This window comes from Calidris pugnax, unplaced genomic scaffold, assembly GCF_001431845.1.
Source record: "Calidris pugnax isolate Ruff unplaced genomic scaffold, ASM143184v1 scaffold17, whole genome shotgun sequence".
In the NCBI taxonomy this organism is placed as follows: Eukaryota; Metazoa; Chordata; class Aves; order Charadriiformes; family Scolopacidae; genus Calidris; species Calidris pugnax.
In genome coordinates this window covers 12,852,364-12,871,106 of record NW_015090794.1, presented here as the reverse complement: position 1 = coordinate 12,871,106, position 18,743 = coordinate 12,852,364, and the positions used below count along the sequence as shown (strand labels likewise).

General features: G+C 44.5%; 1 protein-coding gene across 2 annotated transcripts in view; it reads left to right on the top strand.

Moving 5' to 3' along the window:
• Window positions 1–18,743, top strand: part of ADCY9 (adenylate cyclase 9) — an 88,564-nt gene that overhangs the window by 38,570 nt on the left and 31,251 nt on the right. The window contains exons 2-3 of one of the 2 annotated variants that reach the window (XM_014936335.1): window positions 9,770–9,942; window positions 15,525–15,629. In XM_014936335.1, the coding sequence (XP_014791821.1) occupies window positions 9,770–9,942; window positions 15,525–15,629 (278 nt within the window). The remainder of the gene's footprint in view (window positions 1–9,769; window positions 9,943–15,524; window positions 15,630–18,743) is intronic. The other variant, XM_014936336.1, reaches the window with a different exon arrangement.

Genomic DNA, 18,743 nt, shown 5'->3' with positions numbered 1-18,743 from the left:
TTTTTTGTATGTGTTAGTGCATCATGGCATTTGTTGTCACAAAGGTGTCACAAAGACCAGGAGCTCAGGAGAGCTTACAGAAGGATTGAGCAGTGTCAGTGAAAGCCAGACAGTATCTTTACCAGTTACTCCCAAATATCATAGAATTAGAATTAGGCCTTCTTTCCTTTAAATGTAGGCACATCATATATCTCTTAACTTTTACAAGGAATCCTTAGGATAGAGATATTCTTTAATCTGCAGCACGTTATTAAATTTGCTGGACTTCAGGCTTCTCTTGTGGAGCAGGCGGAGCAGTGTCAGTGAAAGCCAGACAGTATCTTTACCAGTTACTCCCAAATATCATAGAACTAGAATTAGGCCTTCTTTCCTTTAAATGTAGGCACATCATATATCTCTTAACTTTTACAAGGAATCCTTAGGATAGAGATATTCTTTAATCTGCAGCACGTTATTAAATTTGCTGGACTTCAGGCTTCTCTTGTGGAGCAGGCGATTTCCCTTGGCAAGACTGAAAAAATCCCAGGCTTACCTTTGGACTCGGACCTCACCTGTGTCGGGTAGAAAATGAGTTTAAGCCCAAGAGTCATTCCAGGGAGCGGGCTCATCCTCTGTTTGCTTTCAGGCCACGGTCGGTGCCAGCCGGGCACCGGGAAAGCTGGTGGAGCCGAGAGTAAATCCGGGCCGTTGTAAACCCCGGGGGGAAGGGATCAGTCTCTCTCCTCAGCCCGTCTTTCATTTTGCCAGTAGAGTTTAAAAATACATATGTAAATACATTCCTGAGCCAACAGTGGTAGCTAGACCTTTGTCTTTTGGATTTGCCGAGGCTTTTTTCTGCCCCTTGTTTTTTGTTTGGGTTGTGGGTTTTTTTATCCCACACAGGTGAGAAGATAAAAGAGGCAGAAGGAGGATGGGCCAGCAGCCTGTGACTCTATTTCTGCAGTTCAGCTATAAATACAGGTTGTGGGGTTGGGTACAGGGTTCCCCACTTAAAACTGGCAGATGTTGAATGACAAAATTACACATATGTTGTCGATCAGCGTTTTCCAAGCCCACTGTTGTCCTCTAGCTGGTCAAATGTAAGCATTTTGCTAAACGAAAGAGGCATAAGAAAACCAGTAGTTTTCCATAATACAGAAGATGCCTCTGGTTTCTCTGGCTCTTTGCGATTCATCTTTGGACTTTATGAAGATAGGTCTGATGTTTGGGGTTTTTTTTTTGGAGTTTCTTTTGTGTTTTCTGCCTATAAAGTTCTGTTTCTTATTACCATTGTTTCTCCTTTCCAGAGACCTAAGATAACAAGTTGGCTCGTAAATTCCCATTCTAATTTTAGCCGCAGGAAATGTTGCTCCATACATTCAAAGTGCTTTTCCAGGTAGAATCCAGGCGTTTGGGGTTGCGTGCTTTTGTTTGCACTGAGCTGGAAGTGGTTTCTATGGCTTCGAAGGTGGGACTTGCTTCGTTGGAAATGCAGCTTGGAGAGAATGACTTTGATTTTTTTTTTTTGTAAAGTCACCCAGTATCGTCTTGCGCAGCCCTGCAGTGGGAGTGACAAAAAATGCCTGTCGATTTAAAAGACCGTGATGTGCTTTTGGTTTCCAGCTTTATTGCTGAAATATCTGGAGATAAAAAGTTGAAATGCAGGACTACAGCAGGACAATTCTTAAGAATATTTTTAGGGCTTTAAAAAAAAGTCTTGTGGGTTTTTTTTTTTTTAAATGTCATTCTACATAGCCGTTTCCCAGACCGGGAGGATGCATTGTGTCTGACTTCCCTGGAACTTCCACCGCTGTTTTCCAAGAAGTACGGATATTGTAATGTGGGGGTTTTTTAGACTATATTTAATAACATTGAAGTGTTAGTAAACCGCTGTGTAATGTTGCACACAAATCATACGTCACACAGAAGGGGTAGAAGTTTGCAAGCATTTTGTAGAGGGGTTCTAAGAAAACATAAAAGTCTTCCTTAATTGTGTGTGAAGAAATCTGCTGGCTTTGGCTCTGCAGGGACCAGGTTGCTTTCAGGCATGAAGAAAACGAGAGGAAGGGACTGTGTGATGCAGGACAGCTCTCTCTGGGGTCTTCTGCACCTGTCGGACCCCACAGCACAAACCTCTCCTGCTGGATTTGAGAGCCCAGGTCCGTGTGCTGAGGGAAAGGTACAGGTTTTTGGACCCTGTCCCTGGTACCTGGAAAAAGGTCAGCAAGGGGGAGATGATTCTGCCCCTCTGCTTCGTTCTGGGGATACCTGACCCCCCCCCACCTCCCCACCCAGTGCCACCTCCAGCTCTGGGGCCACCAACAGCAGAAGGACATGGAGCTGTTGGAGCGGGGCCAGAGGAGGCCCCGGAGATGCTGGGGAGGGCTGGAGCCCCTCTGCTGGGAGGGGGGGCTGAGAGAGCTGGGGGGGTTCAGCCTGGAGAAGAGAAGGCTCCGGGGAGACCTTGGAGCCCCTTCCAGTCCCTCAAGGGGCTCCAGGAGAGATGGGGAGGGACTCTGGATGAGGGAGGGGAGCCCTAGGAGGAGGGGGAAGGGTTTGACCCTGCAAGAGGGGAGATGGAGCTGAGCTGTGGGGAAGAACTTGTTTGGTGTGAGGGTGGTGAGAGCCTGGCCCAGGTTGCCCCGAGAAGCTGTGGCTGCCCCATCCCTGGAGGGGTTCAAGGGCAGGTTGGAGGGGGCTTGGAGCAACCTGGTGTGGTGGGAGGTGTCTCTTGGAGCGACCTCATTAAGTTGTGATGTAGAATAACTACTAGAGCGTAGCATTTCTGCTCTCACAACTCTGACAGTTCAATTGATGAAAAGAAGTTTCACAGGGATATGGCAACCCCTGTGATTGCCCAGTTGGGATTTACTGGGTGCTGCTGTTGGGGAAGGATGTTCCTCTGAGCATTTGCTTCTCTCTTCATTTCAACACAAATTAAATTATTAGAAGCCTCAAGAAGAAAATCTTGCTGAACTTATTTCTTAAGTGTAACAGTCTTTTGCCAAATTAAGATTGCAAAATAGAAGGGAAAAATGAAAATAATGATCCTTATTTAGATTTAAAGTTACACATTTCTTGGCACTGCATCCGGTGTAGTTAGTGGGTACCTCACTGCAGGTGCCTTGGTGGAAGGTGGACCTTCCTAGGGATGGAGTCTGTCTAGGAAGAGGATTTTCATTTTCCTATTAATCTATTTTCAGATCTGCTCTCTAGTGAAATAGAAAGTGAATGTTTCTGTCCTTCAGTTTCTAATGTATTTTAAGTTGTACCTTGTGGATGGTTCATCCTTTGGGTAGTCCAGTGTCACCGTGCGGCATCGCAGGACTCGGGGGGTCCAGAGCCTTGTTGAGCTTTTGCTGTTTTTGGGGTTTCTTCTTGTGGTTTAAAGTACCAGTTCCCAGCTCAGTAGATGAGAGCATGGTGCTGGAGGGGGAGGAAGAGCTTTGCATGAGTGGGTCTAATAACATGAGAAAACAGTCCCCATAAATACAGATTTGGCAACTATTGAATTTTAAGAATGAGGGAGAATATTTGCTATTGAAAATCATCTTTAGATTCAGCAGTGACTTGGACCCAAAGGATGCTAAAGCTCCTGGAATGATGATATCTCGGTGTTATTTCTTGCATAAGCCTTAGGTTACGTTAGTACCTTAAAAATTATTTAAGCTTTGACTTAAGCAAAAAAAGTTAGGAGAGAGATGCCAAAAAGAAACTGAAATTAGAGTACATTTCTAGTCACTCTTTACTGCTATTTGCCTGTCACATTACATTCCAGAAATTGCAGTTAATAAATTATTTTACAGAGCGGGTCAGAGTCTAATGGAATCGTATGGCGGTGTATTTTATTGTATGAGGAAACCTAAATGTAGGTCTCCCTTTCCTTTCCCTGGAGTGGCAGGGGCTGAATACCAGTATTTTGGCTCCCAGATTTTTGGCAAAGTGGGAAGATGATGTCTTTAAAAGGCATGGAGCAAACTTTTTATTGTATTTCTAAAAAGAGAAAGAGCTCGAGCTGCTTGATTGCAGAGAAGCAGAAACTCAAAAGTGAGTTGCCACCCATCAGCTCGGAAAGAAAGGGGCTAAAGCCAATCCCGAACTGCAAAGCTTTTATTTTTTTTCAGGTGAGCCTGCTGTACCACTACTACTTACTTGTATCAGAGTTATATAAAATGAGATATTAAATTATTGAAAGATAATAGCTAAGACTCTTCATCACGGGAGACTGCGGCAGGTGATTAAAATGACTTTCTGGATGGAAAGTAATTCTTGCTCTCACGTGGGAGTGACAGCCACTGGCTTTTACGGGATGAAACAGTTCTCGTGCACATTCTAATTTTGTGAGGTAAGAGACTGCAAAAGTAGAAGGTTGCAAAATTAGAGCTCAATTAGTTTCGTACATTTATACTTAATTATTTGGAAAGAAATATGATTAAACGATTAAATTCTGTAGACGCTAAGGGAAATGATGGAAAGATAAATAATGAAGGAGAGTTGTTAATATAAAGAATTTGGCAAAAGGAGCATAATTAATATAATTTGGATTTTATTACTTCAATACGAGGAATGTTACTAGTCTTAGAGACCAGAGGGCTGTGTTCTGGGCAGCAGTTATTCTGCAAAGAAAGGTCACCTGTAAGTTAAATGCTATTTTCCATACTGCGACTAAAAAGGTGAAGTGATTCATGGAGAGAAGAACAGGAACAGATAATCAGAGTGGGATTATATTTTTATTAAATGAATTGATAAGACAATGGCTGAAATATTGCCGTCAGGTTTTGGTGTCTCTTAGTACTGAAAAGGGTTTCAAAAGCATTTGAAGTTCATTAGATAGAGACAGGAGAAGTTTGACACATTCAGTTTGCCAGGGAGAAAGTAATTTTCCTGCCCACTATCAATAGAGGGCTAAAAAGTTTCCGTTCCATCAGGTGAAGCATCAAAAACTGAAACATGAATTTTTACCAAGGAACTTGCCTATTTTCCCAAGGAATTGCTTACCAACTTTTGTATTAATCCCCGGTCTTTGGAGATCTCCTGTAGGAGAAGATTTCCCATCTTCAAAGATGGATGGGGGGATGCCCTCTGCTTATGTAAAAATCAGATTAGACTGGCGTAACAGCAGCTTCTGGCCTGAAGTCCTGAGGGTAAATGAACTGAAAGGAAGAAAATTAACAACTTAATTAAGGAATTGAAGTACCAGAAGGTCTTTTCTCTCCCTTTCCCCATTTCTTCCCAGCAAGTGACTTCCTACCAGTGACCCGAGATGGTTTTTCTCTAAAAACAGCTATAGTGGGGGATGGCAGCGTTGGTCCAGCCTGTCCCATCCCGGTGTGACCCAGGGGTGGGCAGGGGCCTGGCAGTGGGGCAGGGACCCCCCCCTCTCTCTGCTTGTCCCAGCCCCTGCTCACCCCCCTGAGCTGCCCCTTCTCTCCGCAGCCACTGGGGTTTCTCACGCTACCAAAGCCAGGTTGAAGACTAGGATGTTTATACACAGCCTTATTTATACTTTTGTTTATTTTTGTGCATACAGAAAATAAATTGTGGGAGAGCGCATGCATGGTTTGGTGTGGGGTTTTTTTATTGTTAATAGTGTTATTTAGTATTTGGGGCAGTTTTCTGGTTTTATATGTTCAGAGAAATGCCACTGATTAAAAAAAAAACACAACACAACAAGTAACTGAAGAAAGGAGCCAAGTACAGAAATACCATAATGCTTCTAAAATTAAACGGGTAGTAGGACTAATAAACTCGGTTCTCTGGAGATCTCACCTGTTAACTGTTTTGTCAAAAATAACACTTTACAAACGCTGCCATGTCAATATTCAGAATGGCTGAATTCAAGAAATGAGAGTTCTGGCTGTTACTCTTTATAACGCTTCCAGATTTTCAGAGCTTGAAGACGAGTGAAGGAAATGACTTGTGTTTCTCAAAGATAAACGATGTAGCTCGTTTTTCCCCCCAGGCAGAAAATACTATGTATGATAAATTGGTGTGTTGGGGGGTGGGAGGTTGTAGCCAGTTCCCCGTCTTTGCTTCCAAGAGCCGTCTCTGGAAAATGCAGAAATGTGCTGCAGGATACAGCCTGCCAGAGTACAGATTTGAGGCGGTCTTATTTTTCAGCATTTATTTTGAATAAATTTGGGGGAAGGCGATGAGCGTAAGATCGAGACTGGCAGGAGGGGAAGAAAGGGTGAGCTTTGCCTTTAGAAATGACAGTATAAGCATCTTGTAGCACTTTCCTCGTTGCCGTGTCTTGAGTTACATTGTTGCGCAGCAACACGCACCAAAAATTGCACCGTTTTTGCTGGTTTTCACATAAAATAGCAGCTCCTCCGTTGTTGGGCTTATTCATTTAATACTGCTGTGTTATTAACATGCTGCATGGTGGTGTGAAGCTTTTTCACTCCTTCCACAAATACAGTGTATGGAGACAGTGTTGATTGTATTAATTCACTGGAGATGTAGCAGGAGGAGGAATACTGTTCTCCTATAATAAGTTTTAGTAACATTGATACAGTTCTACTGAATTAACGGCCCCTTTTTTTTATACAAAGTATTTCAGACTGAATGTAGGAGTCGCTTTGCAAAGTGTCACAGAGCTGCAAGAGCACTAAAGCAGATCGACTTTTCCTATCATAAAGAGGATTTAATAACAAACAAAGTATGGAGTAGACAATGTTAGTAAAGTTCTGTAAATACAAAAGATTTTTACACATCCTAATTTTCCAAAACAACGTTTTTTTCCCCCCTTATTTGCTCTCCTGAGAAGCAACTCTGCTGACTTCTTCCCAAAGGGCTGTTGCGATGCTGCAGGATATTGGCTTTTCCTTGTCCTATTTCAAACTACCCATCTTGAGTAACACTCCTTGTTCAGCGGACGTGGCGGGGCTGGGGAGCAGGAGGAGGTAATCAAGAGATATTTTTTTTATATAGTTCTTGGCCATTTTAGCCAACTTCAAACCCTGGGGCTAAAGCCTGTGTGACAAAGTGGCTGAGAGTGGTGCTGGGCTCCCCCTTTCAGGTTGGGATGAGGGTGGATTCTGCTTTCCCAAACACATTTTCAATTCTTGGCGTAGGTACCGTAGCTTTTTCCCTTTTTCCTTGGTGTGGAGCTCAAACTGGAGATAATTTTACTGTGTGCAACAGCTTGACGAAATAATTATGCTGCGCAGCACTGTAAGACATAAAAAGTGCCTTTTCGAAAATACAAAAAAAACCCAAAGAAAATATGTTTGTTTAGAAAAAAAACAACAGAGGAATAATAGCAGCGTTAAAACAATCTTGTTGCTTTAAGGTAGCTTTTAAAAATAGGAATAGTAAAGTCAGTGCTCTAGCTTTTACCACAGTAAACATATAATTGTAAGCTGATTGTGGTGAATTCCTTAAACGACAACCCCCATCAATATAGGTTTTAAAGAGGCAGCCCTACATCTGGAAGCCAGCAGCGGCTCAGGATTTTATTAAGCAGCGCTGCCAAATAAAATCTGAGAGCTACTATAAGCGATATAAAATAGAAATAGATTGGCTATAGCACACCATCTCGAGAGGGCGAGGGAGCGCTCCGGGGCTTGGGGAGGCTGTGAGAGCACTGGAGCTTTCCCAGCAGTTGGGATGGTGGGTACAGCTTTGGGTGTCTGCATTGGTTGTCAGTGTGTTCAGGAGCTTAAGTTACTAGTGGAATAAACAGAGAAGCTGCAAAATCGCTATTAGTATGTCTAACTTATTGGAAAGGTTACAAAGTAATGTCTCTGTTATGTATTGCAAGTGTAGGTGCTGCACCTGGGGAGAAATAAACCCCTGCACCTGGAGAGGTTGGGGCTGACCTGCTGGAGAGCAGCTCTGTGGAAAAAGACCTAGGAGTCCTGGTGGACAACAGGATGCCCATGAGCCAGCAATGGGCCCTTGTGGCCAAGAAGGCCAATGGCATCCTGGGGGGCATCAAGAAGAGCATGGCCGGCAGGTGGAGGGAGGTCATCCTGCCCCTCTGCTCTGCCCTGGGGAGGCCCCATCTGGAGCACTGGGACCAGTTCTGGGCTCCCCAGTTCAAGAAGGACAGGGAACTGCTGGAGAGGGGACAGCAGAGGACTAAAAAGATTATTTGGGGACTAGAAGATCTCCCTGGTGAGGAAAGTCTGGAGAAGACTGAGGGGGAATCTGATCAATGCCTATAAATACTTAAAGTGTGGGTGTCAGGAGGATGGGGCCAGTCTTTTTTCAGTGGTGCCCAGGGACAGGACAAGAGGAAATGGGCACAAACTTGAACATAAGAAGTTCCATCTCAACATGAGGAGGAACTTCTTTGCTGTGAGGGTGGCAGAGCCCTGGCAGAGGCTGCCCAGAGAGGTGGTGGAGTCTCCTTCTCTGGAGACATTCAAACCCCACCTGGACACGTTCCTGTGGGACCTGCTCTGGATGGACCTTCTCTGGCAGGGGGTTGGACTGGATGATCTCCAGAGGTCCCTTCCCAACCCCATATCACTCTGTGATTACAGATGAAAAAATGTTTATGGTTTATGAGCGAATGCCCTTATCATAAGGAACAGAAACCTGCTCTCTTCTTCCAAGGGCTGCAACTTGACATATTTATTTCCAGCTCTCATGCTGGGGACGGAGGCAATCGAGTGCAGTCGATGGCTGTGACAGTCATGTGTCTGCCTGCAGCAGGGTGGCAAGGATCAGAAAAAGGGAGGGGGGCAAGATGCAGCTGACCCAAATACAAGCCCCAAATACATCCCATGAGCCAGAGGTCGGCTGCACAATCCCATGGGACAACAGGCTCTGGGACCACAAAATAACCAGTGCTTTCCAGTTCTGCTGATGACCTCTATGGTTTTTGGAGCACGTCAGTGCCCTTTCTTGCTGAGTGGGAGGTTTCCCATGTGGTGGCAATAAAATTAACTCATTTGAATTCAGAAAGCAGTGGGATTAGTAGCTCCTTCTTAGCCTTTGTGCCTAGAAATAGCCCAGAACATCCTAACACAAAGTTTCAAAGAAGTAAAATAAGCTATATTCTAAACAAAATGCAGATCTTTTGTTTTTTGAACAGGTTTTTGATACAGCTCAGCTTGATACAACGTGGTATTTACCAGCCTGGCCTTTAATATTGGATCTGCCTTCCAATTATGCTTCAATTCATCCAACAGTTGCAGAGAGCGTGTGTGGGCGTACGTGCGAGAGAGAAAGATTGATTTTGTTCTTTAAAATTGTGAAGTCTGCACTAACTATGAAAACCCCTCAGAATTTCTAGCACTTAAACGCCATTTCCTTTCTCAATGTGCTACCGGCATTAAGCAATCTTCACGACGTCTCTCTGACAAATAGAGAGTGCCAACGGAGGAATGCATGCTGATTTTTTTCAGAAGTAGAATATTAATACAGATATCACTGAAAAACAGGCTGTAAATCCTTTGCAGAAGTAAACAGTTAATGTGAGAGCTCAAATTACAACTTGGAAGCAAATACATAAGGTCTTAACTCTGTTTTTTCTAAAGTTCACGCGTGAAAATGGAATGAATAAAGAAAGTACACGTCAGTCCTGGCTGTTGCTGTGTGTTGGAGTAGTCTCTTGTGTCCGGGACAGCAGATGTTGGGCAATCCTAATTGCCACCGCTTCACACAGAGCATCTTTATATTCCTGGTGGAATATAAAGCCACTGTCTCTCTTCATGTGCTGTATTCCCGAGGCTCGATAGTGCTTTGGTAGCTGCTGTATTTCACATCTGCAAAGTCCAGAGCAATGTTAGTTTTGCCTTTCTGCAGTTCTGACTGTTCATTTCTTTTTCTTCTGTAGGTTTGAAGACCTATCTGATCTCTGGTCAGAAGGTGAAGGAGCCCCACTGCAGCTGTTCCCAAGCGTTGCTTCCCGGCTTGGAGTCTGGAGAGGGAGCCAGGACACAGGGAACATCATCAGCCGAGAACACCGGGGACTTGTCAAAGACTCTCAAACACGTGGAAAAACCTAAGGTGAGGTCTTGTTTCAAAGCCAAGCAGCATAAATCTCCAACTGGGCAAACCAGGGAGAGATGTGGGGATCTCTGGTTTGATCTCTTACAGGTTTGCTTATGCATTGGGATATATGTTTATATATGTATGTATGTGTGTATATCCATGCAGTGACAAAACGAGGGAAGAAAAAAATTTACAAAGAAAAATGCCTCACCAGTTGATGAGCGATCCCTAAATTAAGGTGAACACTTTTTAAAGGTGGTCTCCAATAAATAATTCTCTTAATATTTATATTTCAGGACTGAGGGGTCAATGCTACTTTTTCAAGGCTCTTGATTTTATGGGGGAATAAAGAATGCGCCTCACGCAGCTGTAACTTCTATGATTTTCTGCTTTTGGTGCACTCTGCCTCTGCCATTCTTCTATTGTGCAGGTCGGGTACCTGTGGACCTTTTCATATGAGGATATAACAGACACCCCCACAAAAAGACAAGGGGGTTGTTTGTGTGGTGGGAGAACATGCTCCGGTAGGGTATGGGATGGTGTTTTATCTGTTTGCTCTAAAAACCTACATCTAGAACTGAGGGCAATGTTTTGTACGGATTCAGCTTAGAGAAATGATGACATTTTGTTATGTTCACACCTCTCACAAGATCTCTCGACGAGGAAATCTGTGAAACAATGTGTATTGCTTCAAAGCTTTGCTGTTACTCTCCATCTTCCAGCTCAGAACAGATTTCCCAAACAACAGATGTCTATTCTCTGTTCTCATTTGTGCTAAGAGTTCCTTGGCCTGGGTTGCCCGAGCTGGGCATGAGTGTCAGAGCCACAGGTGGTCATCTGGCTGCCAGTCACTGTCCTCAGACTTTGGTGTGACTGATAGAGGTGATGGGGTGGGCGAAGTTCATGCAGCTCCATTTTTGCTGCTTGTATGTTTGTTGTCTGGATTAGGAGAGTATGAGCCGGGCACCTTTATGCTGCTTCTGCACTTGGTTTTAAGTTTTGGACTAAAAACACTGGATCACAAGTGAGAGCAGCTGGAAGGCTGGCCCAAAGATGTTTTCCGAAGTTAAGGGAACTTCTCAGAGAGGAAGCCAAGATTGTTTAACTCCAGAAGAAATCAGTAGCCACCTTTATTCCTCCCCAAAATATGCCCTGTGTGTGGTTTGGCTGCATCCAAGTTACCAGTGATATCTTTTATTCTTTCTTCTGTGTAAGAAAGAATCTATTTGGCTTCCCTCAGGCACCAGCTTTTTAGCTCTCTCTTGTCTTTCAATGAAGGTGCTAGCAAAATAAGGTAGGAAAATACATCTGGGAGCAGTCAGTGGGTGTCTGTCCAAATAAACCTGTCTGTGCTGCCCAATGCGTGGCCGTGCAGGGATACAGATGTGACAGTAAGGGCTAGGCTCCACTCTGGAGACACCCCACCTGGAGCACTGCCTCCAGCTCTGGAATCCTCAACAGGATCAGGACCTGTTGGAATGAGTCCAGAGGAGGCCACGAAGTTGATCAGAGGGCTGGAGCCCCTCTGCTGGGAGGGGGGGCTGAGAGAGTTGGGGGGTTCAGCCTGGAGAAGAGAAGGCTCCAGGGAGACCTTGGAGCCCCTTCCAGTCCCTAAAGAAGGGGGGCTCCAGGAAAGCTGGGGAGGGACTCTGGATGAGGGAGGGGAGCCCTAGGAGGAGGGGGAAGGGTTGGACCCTGCAAGAGGGGAGATGGAGCTGAGCTGTGGGGAAGAACTTGTTTGGTGTGAGGGTGGTGAGAGCCTGGCCCAGGTTGGCCCGAGAAGCTGTGGCTGCCCCATCCCTGGAGGGGTTCAAGGGCAGGTTGGAGGGGGCTTGGAGCAACGTGGTGTGGTGGGAGGTGTTTTGGATATTTGGATATTAATGTGTTGACTTGTTTAAATGATCCAGGTCCAAAATGAAATCTGTTGTTAAGGATCAGCTATGGCATGTTTTTTTCTAAAACAGGGGGTGACTTACTCTGCAGAAGGGTAGATAGAGATGCACTGCCATTCCTAAATACTCGTGTGCCACATGGAGGCATGCTGCTGGCCCACCTTGTTTTGATTACTGCCCAGTCCCCCATTATCAGCTCTGGGACCACCTTGGCTGGGTGTTAATTGCTGTGTAAATGCTGAATAATGGCCTGCACACTGCACAAACAGAACAAGAAGCTAAAAGAAGCTCTTTCAGGAGAGCATCTAGGACAAGTGCCAGCTCAGTGTCAACCTTCTCGGATGCCCTGTCTACCCTTGTGCTAAAGCTGCTGCATCAAACTGGTGCTTACAGGTACCTGGGTTTATTCATCACCACGAGCACTGCAGGTCTGACCAGTGGTTTGCAAAGTGGCCTCACAGCTCTTCGTGCCCAAAACACACTGACGCTGGAGTGAATTTTGAATGACCCCAGACTCAGCTTCCCCTGTGGTCTGATAAGCACCCGGATAACGCGCACCACAAACCGTGTTGGAATATGGAGAGTGTAGTGATGGAGCAATTGTGTAAATGCTGAGCATGCAATTAAAAACGAGTTCTGCGACCGTCGTGGCAGCAAGGAGCAGAGCACACTTGCTTCTTGCCACGTGGCTAGTGTCGATGTGCACCAGCCTTCTCCCTCCTGGGTAGGAAGAGACCCAGAAGGCTGGGTCAAGCTTTCAAGGAATATTTAATTTGCCAGCCATGCTAGAGTAGGTCTTACAGTGTTAAAAAATAAAATATATATATATGTATATTAAAAAAATCCCCACAAAGAACAACTGTGCAATTTAATCACAGATCATGCACAATTTTTTAAAAGGAATGGATTTCTTTCTTACAGGGTTTGGGTTTTTTTTTTTTTAGTTGGGCTTTTTTTTTTTTTAAAGCCTGCAGCTTGCTGGTAGGGTCTGGAGATAATAATTTGCAAAAGAATCATGACTTACATGCCAACTGTTTTAAATACAAAGCTGTAAACAGTGTCAGTGTAGGAGGAGATGACTCCAGCTCTGCAAAAGAGACTAAGTAGGAGGGGCAAAACTACAGGCAAGTGGAAATATTCTTGTTTTAAAGGGAATAAGTGGCCATGTTGGATGCAAAGGACGACTTTCACGTTCTGGGCTTGAAGAGATGTTCTAGGGGACACGATCTGTTAAGGAATGTCAGGAAGGAGAATGCAACAGTAATTGATCCATGAAAGGCATTGTATTTCCTCCTCTCCTCCAGTGTATCTGTAGTTCATTTAATTGCAAACGTTGTTGCAGTGTGGATATGAAGAAAATGCGTGTACATAATTAACATGGTGAAGGTAAAGGCTAAAAACTAGAAGTAAATCTATAACAGCAGCTGATTTTTTTGAATGAAAACACCGTAACCTGCTTAAGTGGTTTTAGTATCAGTTTATTTTCCCTGTCATATTTTATAAATCCCTTACTTGACAGGGAATCATAAAGCTGTTGTAAAAATGGTTTAATCATCTCTTGGTATGAAAACAGAAAGTACTTTTGCTTGTCTCAGTGTTTGCTGGAAGTGCATTAATGTATTATTCATCGTGGCGAGGTCACACACGCACGGAGCCCGTGTGAATGTCTCCAATACAGAATGAAGTTAATGATGTTGACTTGAACACACGGGGAAAGTCCAGTGAGTTTTTGCCTCCTCTCAAAAGGTCACCCTTCTTTTCTGAGGTTTTTGTCTTCTGGTTTAACCCCAGGAGCTAAATGTTTGAGGTGATCTTGCTGATTTATTAGCAAGACCAAACAGGGAGTATTTTCTGTCTTTTTTGTTTGAGGTATTTGGTTTTTTATTACAGTTAAATGACGTTTGCCATGGATAAATCTATTAACTGTCATTCTAGGAGCACAGAAGGCTCATTAGCCCATTGTCATACTCGTTTTTTAAGCTGTCTAACACTGCCTTCCACAAGGTGGTCATGGCATTCATGCTATTTATTCCTAGATTATTTTTAAACAGAACCATTTGAGAAGCAGCTTCATAGTTTCTTCTTCCAAGTGTGCTGGGATTTGTTCAGACTGTCCAGTTTCAGAACTGGATGTAAATTGTTTATCATCTGTTGCCAGATTAGGAAACTCATAGTAATTTCAGTGCCCCAACCTAGACCATGCCCCTGAGGAACAGCAGATGTGATGTTCTGCTGGCCACTGAGAGGGCTCGGAGTCTTCCTGAAAGCCTTTGAGAGGCGTTGCTGAGCCGTGAGGAGCATCAGCAGTAACAACTTGAAAATTAAACATGCCACATTACTCAATTTCAGGTGTGACATCAGAGACAGAAAGGGCGCTTTGGTTGAAAAGTCAGTTGTGAAAAGACTCGCACACTTGTCTCTGAAATCAGGAGTTAATCTGAAGGCAGAAGTTGTATTTTTGGAGCAGGAGATTAGTAGACCTCAGAGGCTTGAAAAATCCCTCCCAAGCACAAAATAAACAGATAAAATGGACATGGGGTATTGAGTTTGGGACAAAAGGCTCAAGTTGCTTGTTGGAAAATTTACCATGATGTTTAGTGGATCCCCTACCACCATTTAGTATACAGTGTGTTGGATGTAATATGCCATTTCCCATGACTAGTGGGGGTCTCTGTACCCAGTAGCAGACTTGTGGCAATCCTGGTGGCTGTCAGCCATCTCCAGAGCTGAGGAAGTGCCAACAGGGACCAGACACAGGGTCCCTCTGATGCAGGATCCTACCTGTATGATGCCAGGCCTGGAGACAAGTATGAAGAGCTTGCAAGATACAGATAGGAGGTTAACTTGCCTCGACAAGTATGAAGAGCTTGCAAGATACAGATAATGAGGTTAATTTGCCTCATGCCAACAGGGACCAGACACAGGGTCCCTCTGATGGAGGATCCTACCTGTATGATGCCAGGCCTGGAGACAAGTATGAAGAGCTTGCAAGATACAGATAATGAGGTTAATTTGCCTCAAGAAGATCACATTTTAACTCCTAGGGGGTTAAGTTGTTTTAAAAGGATTTTAGATTGTTTCCAAAATGCCTAACCTGCAACTATTACAAGTCCTGATGTTTTTGCTTTCCTTGTTTCCTGTGACATTTGCTGGGTGTTTGGCTTCAACCACGTGTGATAGCCTGGGCTCCACTCTGCTGTCTTACTGCACTGTATGAATAAGTATTTCCCTTTATTAGTTTCAGATTTGTTGTTTTCCATTTGCCTTTACTGTGTGTAATGCATCATGGTGTTTCGTGCTTTTTTTTGAATTTTGCTGCATTTTCTGTTAAGTCTTCACTCATAATGCCTTTCAGATCCTTTTGCAGACAGCTTTTAACCAAGAAAATTGCATTTCTTCCACTAAAGAGTATTCCGTTCTTCTTGGGGAGGTCCTTTGCTAGTGTGGAGAGATTACAGTGTATCTGATTTTACACCAGTAAAGCTTTCCTGGATTAGATTTAACTTCAGCAAACAGAAAATCTGTGATTTATTTTTGAAATGGTGCATTCTGTTCCAGTCAAATTTTGCACCCTGCTTCCCATTCTGTAGCTTTGTTTATCTTTCAGCCATGCCACAAGTATACAAGTGGACCGAATTATAAATTGCATAATACTTACGAGGCCACCAGAACGTTTCTGGCTAAAAATTTTTTGTCTCATTGCAGCCTTGCCCTTCCTGTAGTACCACCCTTGCTCCCCACTGCGATGTCAGCGTAGAGGAAGGAGCTATCCAAAATGGTTGTCAGGATGAGCATAAAAACAATACCAAGGTAATTTAAGTATTTATCGTACTATCCCTTCTTCTCCCTTATTTCTCTGCTTCACTTAGCTTTCTCATTTTTGTATTGCTGTCCCTTTATTCAAGCTCTTAAGCAGCAGAGCGTTTTGATTTTGAGCAGCTGTGTTCCAAGATTTACTTAAGCCCTCCCCCCCAAATTTTCAAAATCATCAGTGATTTTGCAGGCCCAGTTTGATACTCAGGAGAACCTAAAATTTGAACTCTGAGGCTAGCCAAAGAAAGAGGCACAAAACCCACTACCGTGCTCTCCATCCCTTACACCGGTTGGCTGGGTGTCACCTGGCCACAAGCTACACCTGTGTGTCACCAGTGCCTCCTGCATCGTAGCCCCAAGCGAAGACAGAGTCATTCCTGTTCACACAGAGACCTGAAATTCACAACATCAAAGTCGGTTCGCATCCTTTTCCTGACCGACAAATACAGCATCTTACATATTCAGGATGCTGCTGCCAAGATTGCTTTCCTTGCCTGTTGCTTAGATATTCTCACTGAAGCCACCTCCTTCCTCTACGATACCAGACGCTGCCTGTGTGTCGCCTTGTCCCTGGCCTTCGTAGCTTCTCTCCTTTGCCTGTCACCTCTCCTGCCTTCCTGAATATTCAGCTCCTAAACGTGGACCTGTGCTCATCACCTGATTGTTTTAATTTCAAATAAGGTTAATGCTTTCCCTTGTTGGGGAGAATTTCCTTCATGTCTGTCCTTACAGCTCATCTCACGTATAGAGCTCATGGAGAAACTCACCAGCGTTTATTCTACTGACGAGCTCCTACATTAATCTGTGTTTGTCCCTCTGTTCTCTGCCTGTATTTGACCTGTTGTGTGCTATTCTTAAATTGTAAGCTCAGAAGCAAGGGCTCACTTACTGTACCAGACTGAAACGGTTTGTAGCACAGCAGACCATGTTCTCTGCCAGGGTTCCTAGGAAACAGCTGAAAAAAAATATATAAAAATAATAATCCCTTCAGCTCTGGGGGAGATAGAGCAGAGCGGCCAGCAGGTACTGGTCTGGGAACAGCATGAGATCTTTAAGACAGAAAACACTGTGGGAGATGTGCCCAGGCTGCCAAGATGGTGTGTGTGAGATGCTTCTTCCCCAGGCTGCCTCTGCCCATGTGCCAGGGATCTCCAGGAGCTGCCTGCAAACAGAGATCTTCCTTGGGTACCAACTGCCCCCTGTCACATCTTGTCTTCATCGGAATTATCCTTTTAAGTTTCTTCCAACTACAGCTGTAATAGCTTCATGCATGTTAATCAGCAAGTCATCTAACCTGGCTTCAAAGAGGTCTGTGCAGCGCTGAGTATGTCCGTAATTTCTCTGGAAGGAGCATGCTAGTGGAGGCCAAATCTCATGTCCTCCTTTTGATGTGGTTTAGTTATTGCTAAGTCAAAAATTGGACCAGTTACGTGGCTACCAGTAACTCTGGGATGCCTTTTTAACTGGAAGCTTAAGGAACAGCTCGGTGCACAAAAGTTACCGTGGCATTTCATTTCCAGATCTTCTCTGCAGTCTCAGCTTTCCTGGGAAGAAGAGCCATAAGCTCCCTCTCCCCCATCTCTGGAGTCTGGACCCTTCCCATGCCACATCCCTGCTCCTGGCCCTGCAGCACATATGCCCCCTCTTTCTTTCTCGGGCTCTTTCTGACTCATATCCTTAAATGATGTTAAACATCCTCAGACCTTCATGGTTCACAACAGCCTCTGGAGCTTTCTCCTGACGGGAGGAAACTGTCTCACGGTGCATCAAACCTCAGACTCTCAAAAGAACTGCACAGCCTGTTGCCAGCAGAAACCACAGTAACATTGGAGCTAACAACATTTAATAAATAGGGATTTTCTCCTTACACACAAGCAGTTTCACACTCTAATCCCCTTCTGTTAAGATTAACAGAGTGGAGACAGCACAGGAAAACCTTGAGCTGACTGAAGGGAAGAATTTTCTTAGGGATTTGAGCTTTTGCCAAGGAGCTAAGAGAAAAGGCCAAGAGAGGTCCATGCTGACCTTCTCTGAAAAAGCAGAAATTTTTGCTGCATTCTTCAGATGAACTCGAGGAACAGACAGGGAAAGCAAACAGTGCACAGGGGTCCCTATCTTGTGTTTGAGCTGCTTGTAGCAAAAATGATGTTCTCTTGGTTACTGCTTTTCAAGCAACGACATTTGCTGCAGGGTGAGGAAAAGGAGATAATGTCTTTACCAGGGGAAAAAAAAAGGTGGTAACTATAACCTTTAATTATTTGGGTTTTTTAGGCCTTGAGTTGTTCTGAGCAAATATAATCTTTAGCATAAATTTAAAAAAAAAAAAAACAACAAAAAAAACCAAATAAAAACCCCAAAATGATGCAGACACTTCTCTTCTAGCAACTTGTTGGATAGTTCTCTTTAGTTTGCCTTTGTTAGTGCTCCTCATCTCAAAGCTGGAGAGGTTACCCTGGCACTGCCCTCCCTCTTGTGCTCCACAGCCGTGTTCCCTCTGGGAAGACTGAATAACCTGTTACAGGAGGACTTCCTCTGAAGCTGCTGAATATTTGCCTTTAGAAAAGAATCTGGTGACCTTTGATGTGAGAATTTCTTGTGCCTCTGGCTTACCAGGAGCGTGCCCTTCTGTCATACGCAAGCTCCTCTCCGGTCCAAGAGATTTTGCTCTGCTTTTGCTGAGATACGTGTGGCTGAAATCACCTTTCTCTTCTGTTGATTACGTTCTTCAGCAAAACATTGGCAGCACACCAAGATAACTGCTAAATTTCCTATTCTACTCCGTCAGCTGCTGTCGCTGGGCCGTGAACACCTGCAAGCTGCCAAAACAACTGTTGTGAGTGGTAGAAGGGACCAGACTGGGAATCCTTTTGTCTCCCGCCTCCCAGCACGTGGCTCCGGGGGCTCCCTGCTCCGTCGGGGCAGCCTTGCAGGGTGGGGATCCTGCATCCCTCCCGGGGGGGAGGAAGGAGAAGCACAGCCCACCTTCCTCCCGCTTTTCCTGTGGCTCCAGGGAACCATTCCAACACACCTTGTTATGGCTTTAGAGGCCTTGGCAGTGATAGGGAGCCAAGCCCCTGTGCTTTCTGACTCTTCCCTGCAAAAGGGTGACCT